Genomic DNA, 20498 nt, shown 5'->3' on the forward strand with positions numbered 1-20498 from the left:
CCCACAATTCATCGGTCTCGACAAACACACCGCAAGAGAAGATTACATCGAATAGATCTCCAAGAAAATCGAGGAGCTTTGTATTGAGATCCAAAGAGAGAGAAGAAGCCATCTAGCTAATAACTATGGACCCGAAGGTCTGAGGTAAACTACTCACACATCATCGGAGAGGCTATGGTGTTGATGTAGAAGCCCTCCGTGATCAATGCCCCCTCGGGCAGGACGCCGGAAAAGGCCCCAAGATGGGATCTCACGGGTACAGAAGGTTGCGGCGGTGGAATTAGGTTTTCGTGGATGCCTCTGATGGTTTGGGGGTACGGAGATATATATATAGGAGGAAGAAGTAGGTCGGTGGAGCCACGAGGGGCCCACGAGGGTGGAGGGCGTGCCCCCTACCTCGTGGCTTCCTCATTTGTTGCTTGACGTCCACTCCAAGTCCTCTGGATCACGTTTGTTCCGAAAATCACGTTCCCGAAGGTTTCATTCTGTTTGGACTCCGTTTGATATTCCTTTTCTGCGAAACACTGAAATGGGCAAAAAAACAGCAATTTGGGCTGGGCCTCCGGTTAATAGGTTAGTCCCAAAAATAATATAAAAGTGTATAAATAAGTTCATTAAACATCTAAAACAGAATATATAATAGCATGGAACAATCAAAAATTATAGATACGTTGGAGACGTATCAGCGCCCCGCCACCATGACCATAAAGCCGGCACGTCCACGCGCCACGGGTAACAAGGAAGAGTAGAGCAGTGGGAGGTCCAATACAATAGTTAGCTATAGACTTCTATTGTTTCATCAAGTAGGCCCACCTTGCTCTCTCACAAAGGTTTTTTTAATACTCGTGTTGCAGCCAACTATTTAAATTTTTATAGCTTACTTACACGATCAACCATGTAAAAATCGGTCGGTCGCTATTAAGACATCCGGATACCAGGGATCATCCGTTGCAAGTCAGCATAATGATTATTATTTATTTTTAGAAAGAAGTCCGCATAATTATGGCAGGCAAACTTTTCAAAGTTTCTCCATATTGCTTGATGTTCTACATATGTCAAGGAAAATGTTTAGATTCAGCCGGATGAAAACTCTCTTCCGTAAGCCTCTCTCTCCGCACGCCACATGTCCAGGCCCACCGCTTCCTTCCCCTCCACCTTATCTTCCCCACGAAGTCTATCTTTCACTAGGTTATGTTTCTTTCCCCTTTCTCGTTCGTCAAGCAGGGAGAGACAAGCAGCAGCACCACAACAGAGGAGGGGAAGACCGGCCGGCCGTGCCTGAATTGAAGCTCCGCCGTGGCTGCATCATCGTAGCATTCATGTGTTGCATAGCAGCTCCCCCCGTCGTCACTGCGCTGCATCGCAAGCTTCCACCATGGCCGCCCCGTGCTGCGTCGCACCCCCTGTCGCCGTCGGCGCTGCGTCGCTCCACCCATCGCCGCCGGCGCTGCATTGCAGCTCCTGCCATGGTCATCGTGTGTGGCGTTGCAACACCCGTTGTCGCCGGCGATGCATCGCAGCATCCGCCATCGTCGGTGGCGCTGCATTACAGCTCCCGCCATGGCCGCCGTGTGTTGAGCCGTTGTCGCCGCAGCAACCACCGCGCCGCGTCGCCGCTTCCGTCGCCGTCGTCGTGTGCTGCATCGCAACATCAGCCCTGGCTGCCGTGTGCTAATCCATCGTCGCTGGCTGCATCACAGCAACCACCGCGCCACATCGCCGCTTCCATCGCCATCGCAGCAGCACGCTGCTCACCGTCGTTGCTACTGTCAGCGACTAGCGGTGAACTGCTACTTGTGCTCGGGGAAGAAGGGAGCCATGGACCTACGCTCGGGGGAGGGAGGAAGCGACGAAGCAGCGTTGACCAATCTGACGGCTTAGGCACGATGAATCGGACGGCTACTGACCCGACTGAGCATTTGGTGCTCAGTCGGATGATTTGTAGCAGCCGCCGTTATCAATCGAAAAGTTGGCAACTAAGTGTTGCATCTTATACCACGTGGAGCCCCGTGGTAAGAAATCCAATATATTTGAAAAGAGTTCCATCTTATCGATAAACTTCACCGGTCAGGAGATCATACTCTCAACATTTCATGCACAACGCCATCAAGTCGTTTACAAAAGAAAAGTTTAGTAGCTACATGATTCAGCATCTCAAGATACAGAACAGGCATGTGCTTCAGAGTATAGAGAGTACTGAAACCCGACTTTCCAGCTCCTGCCATCACATCTCAGTATGACACCAAACCGCCTTTACTACCGGAGGGGCTACTGGATCTTGAGCTGCTGCTGCGCCTGCGGTTATACTTTGAGCTCAACCTTTTGGCTGGGGCAGCATTAGGAGACCTGGACCTCGACGCATCACGGATCTTGGACCTGGATCTTGATCTTCCTCTATTAGCGGCAGAGGGGCCACCACCACCACCACGACCTGATCGAGGCCTGTAGGCCGCATCACGTTTATGTTGTTCTGCGGGGCTATGGCTGCGTCTTGGGCTAGGGCGGCGATGTCTTCCTCCGCCGTCACGGCGTCTCAATGGACTGCGTGACCTGCTCCTGCTTCGGTCTCTCCTTGTGTACCTGTGATCATGGACGATAATGTTGATTGGCCTAGGCAAAAGTGTACAAAGTCATCAAATGTTGTTTGACTTCAGCAAAGAGTATGTGACTTTGTTCAGCTAATCATGCTTTACCTGTATCGAAGGTCTGTCCATGCACAACAATAACATCTACCAAGACTAAAAATGGCAGGAAACAGAAGGCACCAAATGCACATTTCGGCAAGAATACAAGATAACAAAAGCAACTCTTCTTGTTCAGAATGCTAACAGACTTGGAACATTTATTCAAACCAATTAACTGAACACTTAAAAGTGTCAAACTAACAGGAGCAATCTTTTATACTGCCTCCGTTTATTTTTTACTCTGCATGTTAGATTTGTCTTAAGTCAGACTTTGTAAAGGTGACCAAATATATTATATATTAAAAAGTATGAACATCTACAATACCAACTAAGTATATTCTGTAATGAATCTAATGATAATGATTTTGTATTGTAAATGTTGATATGTTTTTCTATAAACTTCAGAAATTTGACTTAAGACAAGCCTAATATGCAAACTAAAAAGAAAGAGGGAGTACCACTACCAATCGCCACATCACATACAGCTTTGATCATCGTTCTCATGTCAATGAAGACAAATTAAACTTCGAAGAAATGCCACATTCATCTAGAATGTATATGATAATGATAATATTTAACTGCGACATGAAAGAATCCTGAAAGATCCATTAGCTGCCCACATGCTCTATCAAACCTTCAAGGCTTTAAAGAGCTACAAGGACAACCTCTGTCAGGAATATAAGGATTATGCATGCAGTTAACAGTATTTGCAAAAGTATATGTGTTGGAAGTGCAGGAATAATATCCTTGTATTTATCTAGCAAAGTTCTTGTATGTTACATATCTTTCTATTATTTTGTAGGCATATTACAAGTGAAAAACATAGTCAACGTTCTGTATTGGAGACTGAAATGTTAAACACGCATTATATTTTGCAGAGGGAGTAATTGCCACCAGCCTCTAACAGACTGAAGTTCCCAGCATTCAACATAGAAATTACTCCCTCCGTCCGGAAATATGTGTCATCAAAATGAATAAAAGGGGATGTATCTAGACGTATATTAGTTCTAGATACATCCCTTTTTTATCTTTTTTGATGACAAGTATTTTCAGATGGAGGGAGTATTAAACTAATGCAGAAGTAGAACAACAGGTCAACAGCTGGCTGGCAGAATATGCCACAATTCCATGAGATTAGACAAGTTCTTCAAAGGAATTCACATTTCCAATGAATAAGAAATACGAACCTCAGTGAGCTACTAGCTCTTGGGGAACCTTGGTATCTCCTCACCGGCGATCGTGAACCATAAAGACCATTTCTTCCATACCTGGACATGATGGGGGTTCCAATATAATATCAAAAGTGTCAAAACGTGGCAAATCAATAATCATGAATCAATACCTATTGAAGTTATTCCATCTATCATTTCTTCCTCCATAGTAGCTAGAACGAACATGTGAACACTCTGGAGACGGTGTTCGGTATCGACGTGCAAATGAGTACTTCTGCGTAAAACCACGCCCTTTCCTGACACGTCCATCCTCTGTAGAGCCCATAGCTAAATCTTGGCCATTGGTGGGTACTGGTTTATTGCTCAAGGGGTTCCTTTCTGCACCAGCTTCAGATATGCCAGTCCCTGCAGCAACAGCAGTGATGTTGCCATCTGCCTTTGACAGAGTTGTATCAGCCCTGATGGGGTTGGTATCATCCCTGCAATTATAAATAAACAGGAGATGTTGCACCCTCGCTGCATAGTAGTAGAAGGATCCAGACAGGACGTGTACTTTCAAGAAATAAAACCTGAATTTACTAGATCTATCTTCGGAATTTTGAGTCCCGACCCTGTCATCAGCCCAACTTTCATCTTTGTGTAACGGCTTGCTTCCCGCAACCGTTTGTTTGCCTTTATCTGCATATTCCAAGGATTTTCCTATCTCCAAATTTATTATTTTGGTATTTTCTTCGTCTGCCATTAAAAAAAGATGATTATTAGATAAAATTGTACACAAGATCTTTAAGTCATGGCCATCTCAGCAATAATCAGTACATTCCAAGAATGTAACCAAACACAAATATAGATAGCCATACATAGCAGGCTGTTTAAATTCAGAAAGAAAGAAAGCAGACAGACACAGTAAAGATCATCATGCTTTCTACTAACATTCTCCAATGATGAGTAAGAGTAACGATCTTAAGGGTATGGCTAGGTCTCATCTAGATGACAATTAACTATGTCTCATCTAACTGACTCAATCAAACAGAAAAAGGGGGGAACAGAAGAGAGAGAAATGTCAGCCCAAATCTCCACATATAATCAATGACATAGGAGTTAGATGAGACTTTGTTAATTCTCATCTAGATGATAATTAGCAGATCCATAATCTTAAAGCAATATGCTCCAACCTTTCCACTCTATGGTTCTCAAATGCAACAGCAAGCAAAGACTTCTGGAATAAATTTTCTAATCAAGATTATGTGAATAGCAGTGACAACATAAACACGAAGTTGGTCATTCAGAATATTTTCCATTCCAGTGATGCTGACTTAATATTATTACTATTATTTCAAGTATGTTGAACAAAATCAAACATGTAACTGCAGAAATACTACACACAAGGTGACGAGCAATAAATTGGCAAGTACACAAAGTGCAAATACGCTGCTCGGAAAAAAACAATGTACAAATGCAGCTTGCCTTCCAGATCACAGCAAACTGAAAGGGGTTAACAAAACAGAGATATAAACTCCTAAATTCAAACAGCACGCGGTCAATCAGAGTATGCTGGTAGAAAATAATGAAGAACAGAAAACTGAATGGGAGTTAGCTCTCCTACCTTTCTTCAATGGATGCTTGGTACGGCGGCCTGCACTTTCATTGTCAGAACTGCTGCTCGAGCTTTTTGAAGCATCACTTGAGCTCCCATAGCTCCTAAAAAAGCACCAGCAGGGAATCAATTCAGCTAGTATTAGTTCTGAGTGAACATAACAACACAGTTTGTAAAGGTCAACATTTTACCGCTTGGATCTTTTTGTTCCTCTACTCTTGCTCTTACTCTTCTTATGGCTGCTCTTCCTCTTTGCAGGCTTTCGTTTCACTTTCTTAGAACCTTTTCTTCTCTTGTGCCTATGGTCACTAGATGAGCTAGTATCCGATGATGCTGAAGAGTATGATTGTGACTCCGAACCACTATCTGAGGAATAGGACTGTGAGTCAGAAGTTTCTGAGCTATATGAATCAGAACAGTAGTTCTTTCTTTTTTTCCTTCGTTTATCCACGCTGGATGTTTTTTTGGTTTTGATCCTCCCTCCAGCATCGAAGTCATTATATTCTACTGCCCTTTTAAGCTTCTTTTCTGCAAATCAAGTACTGAGAAAGCTTACCATAGATAACACATGAATTGTATTGGGATCTCGATGTTCATGGCTACTTACCTTTCTCTCCATGTAGCTGATTCTGAGTATCTATGTTAGAGGCTTCACCACAGTCTACAATTTTCACTGGACATGTAGGTTTTCCAGATTCAGAACCCAGTGCCTCAAGCTTCTTAAGCAAAGCTTTGCCATTAAGGACCTTCCCAAAGACCACATGTTTGCTACAAAAATTATAATGTGAACTCAAAATGTTGATAAACCATGGGTAGTGATCCAAAAAAATGGCCACTTCTCCATAAGGAAGCATTAAATAGACAGTAATACTGATGTGGATAATATGCCAGTGGTGTTGGGTCTATCACATACTTGTCGCAGTTTGCCATGAATGGCCACTATCAACCATTACTTGTCGCAGTTTCATCAACATTGTTGAGTTTTAGTTGTATTTGTAGGCAAAGTAACAAAAAGTACAGCTACAAAAAATCGGAAACACTAACGCCCACACGTGTGGGCGTTTGCATCTCGCCCACACGCGTGGATCCGCGTCCGTTTGTGGGTGCACGAATCTTGGCATGTTTGTGGTGCCACGTAGGACTGGGCTGGTGTGTGGGCATTCACCCGGTCGCCCACACGTCCGTTTCACCACACGGAGGGGCCGGTGTGTGGGCGTTTAGCAGTTCGCCCACACACCAGTTTTCACTCACGCACAAGGGCTGGTGTGTGGGCATTTGCCATCTCGCCCACACGCCCGTCTCCTCTCCCACACCCAAGCTGCCAGTTGCCATGCGTTTTGCAGTGTACATGGCAACTGCCCTAGTGTGCTTGTAAGCAGATGGCAACTCTCTCTTTTTTTACCCGAACATGTCAGTTGCCATATGTTTTGCAGGGTACACGGCAACTGCCTCTAGTGTGCTTGTAAGCAGATGGCAACTCTCTCTTTTACCCGAACATGTTGTTTTGCCATGTCTCTTTGTAGCGCTACACGGCAACTGCCTAGTGTTAGTAGGTGGCAACTCCTAAGGTTTTCAAATCATGGCAACTGTAGTAAACCAGACCATACATGGCAACTGCTTAGTGTTAGTAGGTGGCAACCTCTAAAGTTTTCAAATCATGGCAACTATAGTAAACCAGACCATACATGGCAACAGCTGCAGTTGTCCAAAATGGCATCTGACACTTGAACCTGAGATGGCAACTGCAGTTGAGCAACCATGGCAACTGTAGTTGTCCGACATGGCAACTGTAGTTCAGCGACATGGCAACTGCAGGTAAACGGACATTGAAGAGGGTCCGGACCATGGCAACTGCGGGGACGCGTGGTGACTGTCACGCTGGGCGTGCGGGACCGTGAGGTAGGTGGCTGAGAGAGGTCGTGTGGGCGTTATGCATTTCGCCCACATGTAGGCGTGTGAGAGGGACCGCAAGGGAAAAAAAGAGGCGTGTGGGCGCTAGTTGTTTTGCCCACACGTAGGCGTGTGGGCTGGTCCTCTTAGGCACCACACAAAACGTGTGGGCAGACCCCTTAACGCCCACACGTGTGGCAGTTATCGGCGTCCCAAAAAATTAGTAAAATGACTAAAGCAAATAAGTAATACCCATCAAGATGTGGCACAGCCTTGAATGTTATAAAAAATTGGGATCCATTGGTGTTTTCTCCAGAGTTTGCCATGGAAAGAATACCAGGTTGATCATGCTTTAACTTGAAGTTTTCATCTGTAGAACACGAGACAGTACATACATTCTTTTAGCAGAAAGCATAATATGACAATAGCACAGTTATCATGGGACTTTAACCTTCAGAGGCTATAACCAATAAAATCATATAACCATACCTGGAAATTTTCCACCATATATGCTCTCTCCACCACGTCCTGGAAATAGCATGCAACGTTGAGCTTATAGAGTACACTACATCAATAAGTCAGTTGAAAGAAGAAGCCTGGGCTAATGAAGCAATACCATCTCCTCTGGAAAAATCACCAGCCTGCAGTTAAGAAATTTGATTGGTCGATTTAGTTTGAACAAAATGGGTGATAAAATAAAATGAAGAACACATATTCCATACTCTACAAAGCTCGTATTTGCAATCCATAAAAGATCCTAACATGCTGTTACTGGCAACAAAAAATATGCAGCAATCAGATAAGTTGCAATAATTTGGTACCTGAGCCATAAATCCTGGGATAATCCGATGGATGTGTGTTCCTTTAAAATAAAGTGGCTTCTTTGTAGATTCTCCGAGGCCTTTCTCACCTACATGTTAACCAGAAGTAAGGCTAACAGAAAAGGCTATACATACAGCCAATAATTACATGCTAAGGTAGCATTTAAATTACAACTCTCAAGTGGAGGAACCTAGACTCTTGCAATCAACTTGAACAAATGAGACACCAATTAGCTGTGAAGAAAATTAAGTGAACTATATTGTCTTTATATACAAGGAGATATCATGTAAAAGCAGTGGTTCCATGTTCTATTATTAGAAATAATCAAATAATCTACCATGACAAGAAAGGTGCGGCGAGAAAAGAACAACAAATTCATAATATATCCTCAACAGACAGCATAGTCCTAAGATTTAGTTAAATCAGATCCTACGGAGCCATAGATGAACAGAGGAAGACAACAATACAACACCTATATAGCTTAAACTAACAAATGTGTCCTGCATACCTTTATGTGGAAGTGGGAAAAAGAGAAAAAAATAAACTATACTAGGAAACACCGCCGCAACACTCAAAATCAGCTTCGCCTATTCCACCATTCTACTTATTACTACGCCATATCATTACCAGGTATAGCATCAAAACTATAAGTACAACTAGATCCCTGTTTAGCATTGTGGTTTGCATTCAAGACTGTCGTGCATTTAGCAACTAAATCCCTTGTGGACATAGACTTAAAATAAAGTGGCTTCTTTGTAGATTCTCCGAGGCCTTTCTCACCTACATGTTGACCAGAAGTAAGGCCAACAGAAAAGGCTATACCTACAGCCAATAATTACATGATAAGGGACATTTTAAATTACAACTCTAAAATGGAGGAGCCTAGACTCTTGCAATCAACTTGAACAAATGAGACACCAATTAGCTGTGAAGAAAATTAAGTGAAATATTATACAAGGAGATATCATGTAAAAGCAGTGGCTCCATGTTCTATTATTAGAAATAATCAAATAATCTACCATGACAAGAAAGGTGCGGGGAGAAAAGAACAACAAATTTATAATATATCCTCAACAGAGAGCGTAGTCCTAAGATTTAGTTAAATCAGATCCTATGGAACCATAGATGAAGAGAGAAACACAACAATACAGCACCTATACAGCTTAAACTAACAAATGTGTCCTGCATACCCTTCTGTGGAAGTGGGAAAGAGAGAAAAAAAAAACTATACTAGGAAACACCGCCACAACACTCAAATTAAGCTTCGCCTATTCCACCATTCTACTTATTACTACGCCATATCATTACCAGGTATCACATTAAAACTATAAGTACAACTAAATCCCTGTTTAGCATTGTGGTTTGCATTCAAGACTGTCGTGCATTTAGCAACTAAATCCCTTGTGGACATAGACCGTGTCCATACCTTTTCAAGCATTTAAGCGAACTATTGGACATCTTCAACATCAAGGATGCTAAACTTAAGAACTTGCATATAAAAAATGTGTGTTCATCACTATCTGCATCACGCTATTCCACAGCAAAGACTCTGCATTTTACCAGTACAAAGCGCTCGGAAGTTCTCTGCCGTCTTCGGAACTACATCAGCAAAGAGCTGCAACACCAAAGTGGGAAGCTAATCAGGCGCACGCCACCTCTGTACTCAAAGGAGAAACATGCATCACTTAGAACGATAAGATGAAGGTACACTCTTTGCAACCTCAAACGTGATTCTCTTGGCAGGTCGCCCATCGATGGATATTTCCAAGAAGACCTGAGGGTTCAGATTCTTCTTGAACTTGGCCATGATTTCCTCCCTTTCGGTTTACCTGCAGGTGTGTGGAATCATGAGAGCATCTTCAGCAACAAACATCCCAACAGAAAGAGACTGGCTGGATAGGTTGGTGCAGATCTAGTTGGGATGTGGCCAAAACTCGTGGAGATGGTCAGTGGGGTTTAACAACTAATCACTGGAGGATGGATGGCGAAAAGGGCGTACCTCGAGAAACAGTGTCCGAGGTTGCGGACGGGGTGGAAACTGCAGGCACGCGGGGAAGGCGATGGCAGCGGAGGTAGCAGCCGTAGCGGCGGCGCGTGTGAGAAGCTAAGGGGATTGGGGGTGAGGCGTCGTCGGTGACGCCACAAGCTACGGCACGGCGGCAACTCTAGGTCAGGACTCAGGAGGAAGGAGGTTGCGGACGGCAAGGTGCATATCAGGCCCCGCGAGCCCAGCAATCGGTTTCCTTCCGCGGAGTGGGCCTGAAGCTGTAGCCCACCAGTCTCGGACATCAGTAAGGCCTTGTTCGGGTCTAATCCACGCGGGTCCGCACGGACTTCCCCGCCGGGGAATAAACCCGGCCCACCCAGTTTTTTCCATTCGGTCATGTGGTATTTCCCCGGCCCAAACCTTTCCAAACCCACGCGGAAAAAACATCTCTTGCACTCCGTGGAAGCAATCCCCGAGCGAGGTGCTCGTATCGTCTCTCCGAGCGAGGCGACAGAAGCGGAAGGAGGAGGAGGCGGCGGTGAGTGGACGGCGGCGGCGACGCAACCTACGCGGAGAGGAGGGCGTCCCCCTGGTTCGACGACCGGCCACGAAGCCCTGCCGAACCCCTAACCTCCGATTGTCCCATCTCTCCCGCCGCCCCCTTGCCACAGCCAGAACCCTAGCTCTGGAGAAGTGGTTGCTGCAGGCGACGAGATCTGTGGTTAGTTCTCTTTCTCCCCCCTTCCCTCCCATTCTCTCTCTCTCTCTAGCAGCACTGATTCGCCCCCTCCATGAAAACCTAGCCGGATCTTGATCTGTCTTCCCGAATGTCAAGGTCGAGACTTTCTTGGGTTTCCTATGAACTACCATCAATTGTTATTTAGATAGGCAATGCAGTGGTTGCTTGACGGGTGTTGTCACTGCATATTGAAATGAGAAAGGAAGGTTAGCTACGTTACCCATGCTGATAAGTTAATTACACATTCATATGGGTTTTGGTTCAGTTAATTACTGAGAAGTATGTGTAGTTGCGTCAGCTAAGAAATGTGTTTTACTCATTCATCACCTAAGAACTTGTATGTTGTTGTTCATTCTTGCAGTTGTCAACATTTTAGTCTAGTCAAACTGCAACATGCAAATGAATTTTCAAATAGCATGTTCTTCTTTCTGAACATAAGATACTTCTGGTATGATCATTGGCAGATTATATAAGTTGTTCTCTTCATGTTGTGTAATCATCATATGTTGTTGATTCTTGTTCTTGATCATCTAAATATACATAGTGCAGTTTGTGTACATAACGAAAATATAGCTAAATCCGTATTTTGTCTCCATTTTCTATAGGCTAGATCCGTCGCCTAACAGCTGCAGCAAGACCCTGAATTGGGCAGCATCGTGAAGGACAAGGTAGATTAATCATGTTGTTTTAATCTTCTCCTTATTCATATTACTGTTGATTATCATTGCGTGGTCAATAGATGTGTGTTACAAACTTTTTGTTTGGTAAGCTGAGAGCTATGTTAATATTTGATATTAGTAGACATTGTAGTTGTTGAAGAATTTGAGCTTAAGTGCTACCACCTTCCTATTGACATTACTAGACATTGCAATTGTCCTTCTCTGTAGTGTTGTCCTTTCTGTTAGATGATGTTCCGATGCCGGACATCTGAACTGTTTGTTTGTACAACTTGCACTCTTACTATTTCAGTGTAGTAGTAATAACTAGCGGCATTTTTATTCTTTAGACTTAGAATGGATCCAGAAATGAGGGATCGTGTCAGGAAGAGGGAGGAGGAGGATAACAAAATGATGGTATTCGTTTTCCCTGCACTACATTTGATAAAGACCGATGGAGTTGCTCTTAGGGAGTGGAGGATTCCACGTCATACATCATCACTAACAGGCAAGATGTTTGTTAAAGAGTTACTCGAAGGGCACGTCAAAAACTGTCGAGTAGCATTTAGGATGGAGCCGCATATCTTCAAATCTTTGGCTAATTATCTTCGAAGGGAGAAGTTGGTGTCTGATACCAGAATTAAAGTCGAAGAGAAACTAGCATCATTTTTGTGGATGTTATCCCATAATTCTTCATTTGAAGACCTTCAAGTTCGGCTTGGTCACAGCGGGGATACTTTCCATTGGCAAATGAAGAATTTCTTTGACATCATCCCTACTCTCTCCAAGCATTTTTTGAAGCCTCCAAATCCCAGTCAAGTGCATCCGAAGATTCCGTCGGACACGAGATTATTTCCTTATTTTCAGGTTTTTGCTTCGCCAACTTTGATCCACGTCGATAACTTGTCCTTCGTGTTATAGGTGCTAAGTTATAGTATTTCATTGCAGAACTGCATTGGGGCAATTTATGGGACACATGTTCCCATAACAATTTCAGGAGAAAAGGCCGCACCATCCAGAAATTAGGAAAGGGGCCCTAAGCCATAATGTTATGGTCGTGTGCGACTTCAACCTGAACCTCACCTTCATTTCTTGTGGCTGGGAGGGATGTGCTACTGATGCTAAAGTTCTTCGGTCAACACTTAACATCGGGTTTCATGTACCTCCGGGCAAGTTTTATCTGGTTGATGGTGGTTATGCCAACACACCTTACTTCTTGGCACCGTATCGTGGTGTTCGGTACCATTTGAAGGAGTTTGCACGCGGTCGTCGTCGACCCCAAAATCATAGGGAGCTATTCAATCTCCGGCATGTCGTGTTACGAAATCACGTCGAACGGGGATTATGAGTCTTGAAGAAGCGGTTTCCAATCCTAAAAGTGGGCACGCATCATCGAATAGAGAACCAAGTCAAGCTACCAGTAGCGGCGGCAATCTTACATAACATCATCTGATCTGAAAAAGGAGATGAGCGTTGGTTAGATAACCAACCAAACAATATACCTGTCATGAATTTTGTGGATCTTCCTGACGGTGGTATTCCTCAAAATCATCAAATCAACCATGAAGGCGACAACCTTAGAGATGCCATTGCTCATCAAATGTGGGCTGATTATCAACATGCATAACTTATCTTTTCATTTGTAGTGTAGTAGTAACAAAAGATTATGTTTTTTTCTGTTGTTCATGTCATGAATATTGTTCAGAAGTCACTATGATGACTACACGAGGGTCACCAAGGTTGAGCCTCCTCAAAAAAGATGTCAAACGGGATAGAGCATCACCTCCTACAAGGACTGTGACAAAGAGGAGGAGAGGGTCTCCCAAAGGTAATAAACTAGCTGTGACTTTATTTCTCTAGTCGGGACTTTATTTTCTTAAAACCAAAATAGTTAAGATAGAAAAAGGTACATTAACATGCTATGTGGAAATGCAGAAGATAGAGCACAATGGAATGCAAGCCTTGAGAAAGATCTTGTCGACTTGCTTAAAGAGCATGATACACCTGAACATAAGGGTCAAAATGGATGGAGCTCTGAAGCATGGAATACGATAGTGAAGAAATTCCACCAAAAGAATCCTTATGCTAGGTACGAGAAGAAGAAAATCCAAGAAAAGGAGAAAGAGTTAAAAATAGAATATAAGATGATCAAAGAGATAAGGAAGCAAAGCCGCGTTTCATGGGATGACCGCCAATGCAAGATTCTAGCGGATCCACCACTTTAGAAAAACATCATCATAGTAAGAATGTCATTGTTATTCCCTAAAAATTTAATTACTTGTTGCATGCTCTAATATCATTGTCTTGTCAACTATGTAGTCACACCCTAAAGCTAGAAAGTTCAAGATAAAAGCCTTCCCTCTTTTTGAAGCTTTGGGAGAATTGCATGATGGTTAGTTATCAACTTCATTCATATGCTCATGTCATTATTTTATGTTTGTTTACTCTTCTAATTTGAAATCTTATATTTGATCACTTTAACTTGTAGGCCAAACTGCAGAAGGGACATATAACTTCACCTCTATCGAGTCATCACATTGCTCAACCCAATCACATCTCAAGAATCTTGGAGGAGTCGACAAGAATCAAGGAGAAACATCAGCTGATGGTGAGAATCCTGGAGGAGAAAGGGTGCAGATTAATGAAGATGTTGAGGAGGTGTACGTGCAAGTGGAGCCCCAACAAACTCAACCAAATTTGGCTACTGCACCCTCAAGAAATGGAGAAGAGGGAGAACCAAAGAGACGGAGGGGGCGAATGGTGATGTGGCTGCAATGATGGAGAAGTACATGGAAACGAGGGCGAAGCATGTGGAGGATGAGAGGAATAAGCCAAGGGTTGTGGATGAGTGCTCTATCAAAAACTGCATCTATCTGCTGAAAACAATGGACATCACACCTATAGAAGAAATCAAGCCTTTCCGAGTCTTCAAGATCCCTGAGAACCGAGAGATTTTCATGAGTGCCAGATCGGAGACTGCTCTTATGTGGCTGAGAGCCGAAATGGAATAACTCAGGTACTCAAATTCTGCTTCTATTTAATATGCACGTTGCTAGCATGTAGTTTTGATGTACAACCTTGGTTTTCATGGTATCCCTACTGGGACTGCATGTTCATCTAGATCACATGAACCTGCCTTGTTCATCTAGTAACCTGAAGTTGATGGTTCAACTAGTTCACATCAAAAGGTCCATTTCTTCTTCTGGTTGTTGATCGTAATAAAACAAAGTTCTATAACTACTGCAACTTGTTAAATGTTGTTCCTTTTAACTATGGTTGTTGAAGCCTCTCATCGTGTTGCTGTTGTTTGATAACTAAGCAAAGACTCCAGTTTTATGTGCCTGGATCAATCCATGTGTTTGAAGTTTTCCCTAATGATAACGCCCACACGTGTGGCAGTTTTGCAACTCGCCCACACGCGTGGATCATCATCCATTCGAGTATGCATGAATCTTGACACAATTTGGCAGAATTTGTGTGCCACGTAGGAAGGGGACAGTGTGTGGGTGTTTAACAGTTTCACCCGGACGCCTGTTTCTCGCACGGAGAGGTCGCGGTTGCCAATCGGACGTGCGGTGGAACTGTCGTCACGCCCGCATGCCGCGCACGTCTCCTGTTCATCCCCTCCCCTGTCTGCTCTTCCCCTCCCCCGAGTTGTAGTTTCCCCACCTTGCCCTTCTTTTCTTCCCATTTCCCCACACCAACACTCTCATTCGAGAGCAATGGCAAGTTCTAGGTGGAGCAGAGGAGAGTGGGAGGCGGCGGCGGAAGAGTCGCGGGTCTTCATGGCCGTCGCTGGTGTTCAGGCAGACAGAGCATCGTCGCTGGAGCAGTCACCGCGCAGAGGTAAGATATCGAAGCTTCTACTGGTCCCAATCTGCCTTCCCTCTTCCCGGTTCACATGTTGCTCGAATCTTCGAGATTCGGGTGGATTTTGGGGCGCTCGAGTGCTCCCCGTCGGCGGGGGAGTCACAGGTGTGCCATTAGGCCAGCATTACTTAGTTTTGTTGCCGCTGCGGTGGAAGTCTCGCTGGCGAGGCTCGCCCGTTCCGCGCCGATCTCTCTGTTTTCAGAGATTAGACATTTTCAAGTCTAGCTTGCATCGATTCTGTTGTCTTTTGTTAATTTGATTGTCTCGTAGGCAATGATTCTCAGTTTTTTAGGGGTGATGTTGTGATCGAAATCCGGGCCTGAGAGTAGGGTATGAACCCTAGATTTAGTTGTCTGCATTTCGTTTTGTAGGTTAATGGCAGTTTGGTGTTCCATGAAACTGACTTAATTGCCATGATGTTTTGTGCAAACATGGCAACTTGAATCTACTAGTTTAGCTACAAATTGCCTACTAGATGGCAACTACCTATTTGAACCCAACCTGTCAGTTGCCATGTTTTTGCACTGATCCAGGGGTCAATTTTACCTACTGTGCTTGTAAGCAGACGACAACTACCTGTTTTTACACCAAGACTTTATTTGCCATGTTGTTTTGTGCAAGCATGGCAACCTGAATCTATTTGTTTAGATACAATTTGCCACTCTGTTTATTGTAGTAGATGGCAACTGCTTATTGAACCCAAAACTGTCAGTTGCCATGTTTCTGCAGTGATCCAGGGGGTCAATTTCCTATTGTGCTTTTAAGCAGACGGCAAGTACCTCTTTACAGCAAGACATTATTTGCCATGCCTATTCTTTAGTGTTTCTATTGGCAGCTGCCTATTTGTTCTTAGGAGCACATGGCAACTCCCACTTTACCGTAAGATATTATTTGCCATGCATTTCAAGTGTTACATGGCAATTGCCCTACTCCATTTTCAGTTTGCAGGTGGCAACTCCCTCCTTTTGACCCAACATATTTTTTTGGGTAAACACGGCAGTTTTCATTTGTCATCGACGATGTCCATTGCCTTGTTACTTCATGCATCTATTTTGCATTCTTTGAATGTGTTTTCATTTCTACTTATGTGTACCTGTTCTTACCGTAGCATCATGGTTCACGGCGACCAGCAAGACGATGATGACGACTTCATGGAGGCACCGCCACGGAATCGTGCGGCCGGTCATACGAAAGACGATGACGAGGTTCTTTTTTCCCCCTTTGTTTATTGTGTTATAGAGATTACATTCATTTTTCAGTAGTATTTTTAGCATATTGAACATGGAAAGAATGACCTTTTTCTATTCTATAGAAGAAGAAACGCTCGCGCAATAGGGCTTCGCAAGAACGCCTGACTATATATACCGAGGGTTTTAGTGATGATCAGAAGGAAGCTGTCGGTGAGATGGGGATGCAGGCATTGATGGATATTCGATGCCAAAATTTAGCGAACCCTGTATGTGACTGGCTCGGTGAGATATACGACCCTCCATCCAGGGAATTTGTCATTCGGGACGTGGAAGACTCCCTTTGGACGAGAAATTCGTTTTCTACACCTTGGGTGCCCCCGTGGGGAAATCAAAGTTCCTTATTGGGTGAACAATGAGATTGAGGAAGTTTTGTTCCTCCGTTTGTTTCCTGGCAAGGCATCCATGCCTAATACATCTATGCTTGCAACTTCGTTGGAGGGTATGACAACCCATGGTGAGGTATTTAAGATGAAGCTGCTAATGTACCTGATCTCGTCTGTCTTTGCGCCTACCACGTCACTACGCCCAAGCAACAAGTGCTTCCCTATCCTGGTGTATGTTCCTTTTCTATTCTTTTTCCTACCATCTTCTGTTTTGATGTCATGTACTAGCATGTTCCTGCCAGTTGAAGTTTTTTTACTGTTGACGTGTTGTTTGTTTTTTAATCTTGTGCAGGCGAAACTGAAAGATGTTAAAAACATGAATTGGTGTAAATTCATTGCCGACTTCCTGCATGATGCATTCACAAATGAGATGTACCAGAAGGGCTGCCGCCTACACCTAATGGTAATTTGTCTGTTCGCATATGCTTTTAACACGGTTCATCCATTCCTCATTCACAATACAGAGAACCCAACATTTTGTTAGTGTACGGTATTCAAGGTTGAAATGTACTTCATTTGGATGCCTTCTAGGAAGTGAATAAAATGGGAGGTGTACCTGAACATAGTTCTCAATTTTTATAGTTGTTCATACGTGGCAACCAAATTGTTTTGCACATGGCAACTCTACTTGGCCATACTCTGTCAACTCTAGTTGATCCTACATGTGATTTTTAATTGATTCTTCATGGCAACCCTAGTTGATCGTATACAACAAATTTTATTTTGTTTTTACATGTCAAGTGTAGATGTTGACACATGGCACCTACAGTTGTTGCTACATGGCAATTACATTTTAAAACACACATAGTGCACACTTTCTCTCAAATGTTCATTCTTGGTTTGTTATTTTTTGGTTTGTTTCAGTGGCGATACACGGCAAACATACGTTCACGTACATGGCAAATCTTTCTATTTTTAGTTTGACACATGTGAGACTGCATTGCCAATCACGTGGAAACCACAATTATATTTTCCCTTTTCCGTAATTGTTCTGTATTTTGCACATTGTTGATTCTTGACATGTTTTCATTTACTCACTTTCTTTTTTTGTGTATACCAGCTCATGTACGTCGGCCGTCTTGATTTATCTACTGTCAATTTTGCTGAGATAGGAGGTCCGCCTCCTCCACATAAGTTTGTTGTCTCTGGCTGGAGTTATGATGTTGTCAAGGTTGTGCTTGCCACAGACAGGATATCCGAAACAAAATATGGCAAATTGCAGGTTAGTTTTATCTTCCTTCTTACACGACAATTTTGAAGTTCACTCTTGGAAAGAATATAGAAAAAACAAAAATGTTCCCTTTGGGCCTTTTTCATAGTATTTTTTAAAGGGGGGTATATAGCGTATACAACATGGCAAATATGCATGACCATGACCATAGTCACTGTTTCTTTTTTACCTCTCTTTTTTGCAGTTTTTTCAGCTGATGGCCAAGCATGCCATTGACTACAGTGTGTTTGGTGGGCCACAAAATTTCGGCAAGTGGATGGATGTGCATTTAGCTCCATCTTGTTCCGCCGAGGTAATTAAGCATGCATTTGTTTTTCAATGATCTTTTCTTGCTTTGACTTCTTTTACCGTTTTTGCATTATTTTTTATACACATGTACCAATGTGTTTGAAATTGTTACTTTTTGGTTCTGATCAGGCGAGGGCTCCTGTTGAGCACCTAGTTGGGCAGTTTGCTTTTGGCATGACCAACTTGCTTGGGAAGTTGGTCGAGGGCTGGACAACATTGAATGGTTCTGATAGCGATGCGGTTGCGAGGCAGTTCGCATCTTTTATCGGAGAACGCACACACGGCCCAACTGACTGTCGTGGCCGGTACGACTACAACAGTTCTCAGGAGCTCCCTGACATGCAAGAGGAGCTATCCGGGTATGTTTTCGGTGGCGTGGATGCTGGCCTTGGCAAGGATGGCGACGATGACATGGAGAATGTGCAACATGACACTAACCATGATGAACCTTGGGAAGTTCGTGTAGGAGGTAACAACGATAAGGCTCCAGCGAATGTTCCTCCACCAGAGGGAGGCATTGCCTCAACTATTACGGGAGACACGGTTGTTTCTCCCTCGAAGAGGGGTAGGGCTCCAAAGGATGCTACTTAGGGCCCTGGTGGCAAGAGGTGTAGGATCGATCCTGTTGCTGCTAGAAGGAGGTTTGCTGTTTATTATTGTGTCATTCGTTCTTCTTATCCCACCGTCTTTTCGTGATATGTACACCATGATTTTGCGTTCTCATACTTGGTTTTTTGCATTTTGCTTTTTTGCTTTTGCGTGCAGTGAGGCGACAACTGGTGGCCGATCAGTTAAACAGAAACAAGCAGCCATGCCCTCTCGTGTTTCTGCCCGGCTGAACAAGGGGGCACCCACTGCTGCTGCCATCACTTCCACTCGATCGTCTCCTCGCACATCGTCGTCCAATACCGGGGATCCTGCTGTGCTGGAAGACTTGAGGAAAACAAGCAGGATGTGGGTTCTTCTTTTTTGTAATTTTTTTGGTGATCGAGCTATTTTCAATGTGTTGCAATATGGAATACATTTTCTTTGAAATTTTCATGGTAATTGCAGCATGTTGAGCATGACAACTCATTGATAATCTTCACACTAAATTTGTTCGATGCATTCCGTAATCATAGGCAACCTTACCGCTTCCAACATGGCAACTCTTGTTTGTCTCGCATGGTAACTACTAACTTTGACACATGCCAACTCTTGTTTGTCCCGCATGGCAATTACTAACTTTGACACATAGCAACCATTGTACAACATGTATGTCAATTCCTGCTTTGTTTCAAATGGCAAGTCTGGCATACCACAGATGGCATTTTAAGTTGACTGACATGGCAATCACTTGTTCCTGCATCTCATCTTTTTTCCTTCATGTGTTATGTTTAATGGTTGTCTTTTCATTCCACAAATTTTGTAGGGTAAAGAAGACTAGTCCACACTCGGCCAATCGCAGTATTAAAGACCCACTAGAACGCATTCACTCGAAGCTGTCGACGTCCATTAATGCAGAGATTCACGAGCCGCCAGTTGACAAATATGCCGCAGCACCGTCCACTGTTGCCGCTAGTTCTGATGCATGCAAGCATCTGCTACTTCTTGAGCTTGCATTGGTTTTCCCTTGAAGAGGAAAGGGTGATGCAACAAAGTAGAGATAATTATTTCCCTCAGTTTGAGAACCAAGGTATCAATCCAGTAGGATACAACGCACAAATCACCTAATACCTGCACAAACAATCGAACAACTTGCACCCAACGCGATAAAGGGGTTGTCAATCCCTTCAGGTTACTTGCAAAAGTAAGATCTGATAGAGATAGATAAACGATAAAGTAAATATTTTTGGTATTTTTGGTTTATAGATCGAAAAGTAAAAGATTGCAAAATAGTAGATCGGAAACTTATATGATGGAAAATAGTAGATCAAAAACTTATATGATGG

At 43.5% G+C, this 20498-nt stretch overlaps 1 protein-coding gene and 1 pseudogene across 1 annotated transcript; one reads left to right on the forward strand and one right to left on the reverse strand.

Annotated features, from left to right (window-relative positions):
- Positions 1–2013: 2013 nt before the first annotated feature.
- On the reverse strand, positions 2014–10417 carry LOC123052764 (peptidyl-prolyl cis-trans isomerase CYP63). The gene is made up of 14 exons (XM_044476099.1): positions 10162–10417; positions 9883–9991; positions 9723–9777; positions 8162–8250; positions 7957–7981; positions 7830–7868; positions 7593–7710; positions 6058–6218; positions 5642–5978; positions 5460–5554; positions 4426–4591; positions 4027–4335; positions 3872–3952; positions 2014–2580 (listed from the first exon to the last, which is right to left on the reverse strand). The coding sequence occupies exons 2-14, from the start codon at positions 9967–9969 to the stop codon at positions 2232–2234; spliced, it is 1911 nt and encodes a 636-aa protein (XP_044332034.1). The 5' UTR covers positions 9970–9991; positions 10162–10417; the 3' UTR covers positions 2014–2231.
- A 3043-nt stretch (positions 10418–13460) lies between these two features.
- LOC123055766 (uncharacterized) lies at positions 13461–14555 on the forward strand (annotated as a pseudogene).
- The last annotated feature ends 5943 nt before the right edge of the window (positions 14556–20498 follow it).

Source organism: Triticum aestivum, chromosome 2D (assembly GCF_018294505.1).
Source record: "Triticum aestivum cultivar Chinese Spring chromosome 2D, IWGSC CS RefSeq v2.1, whole genome shotgun sequence".
NCBI classification, from domain to species: Eukaryota; Viridiplantae; Streptophyta; class Magnoliopsida; order Poales; family Poaceae; genus Triticum; species Triticum aestivum.

Coding starts and splice junctions, on each gene's coding strand:
- LOC123052764 (XM_044476099.1), bottom strand. CDS start 9,969: ATGGCCAAGTTCAAGAAGAATCTGAACCCTCAGGTCTTCTTGGAAATA. Junction 8,251..9,722: donor CTTCCGAGCGCTTTGTACTG/GTAAAATGCAGA, acceptor GTTAACATGTAG/GTGAGAAAGGCCTCGGAGAA. Junction 7,869..7,956: donor TGATTTTTCCAGAGGAGATG/GTATTGCTTCAT, acceptor TGCTATTTCCAG/GACGTGGTGGAGAGAGCATA.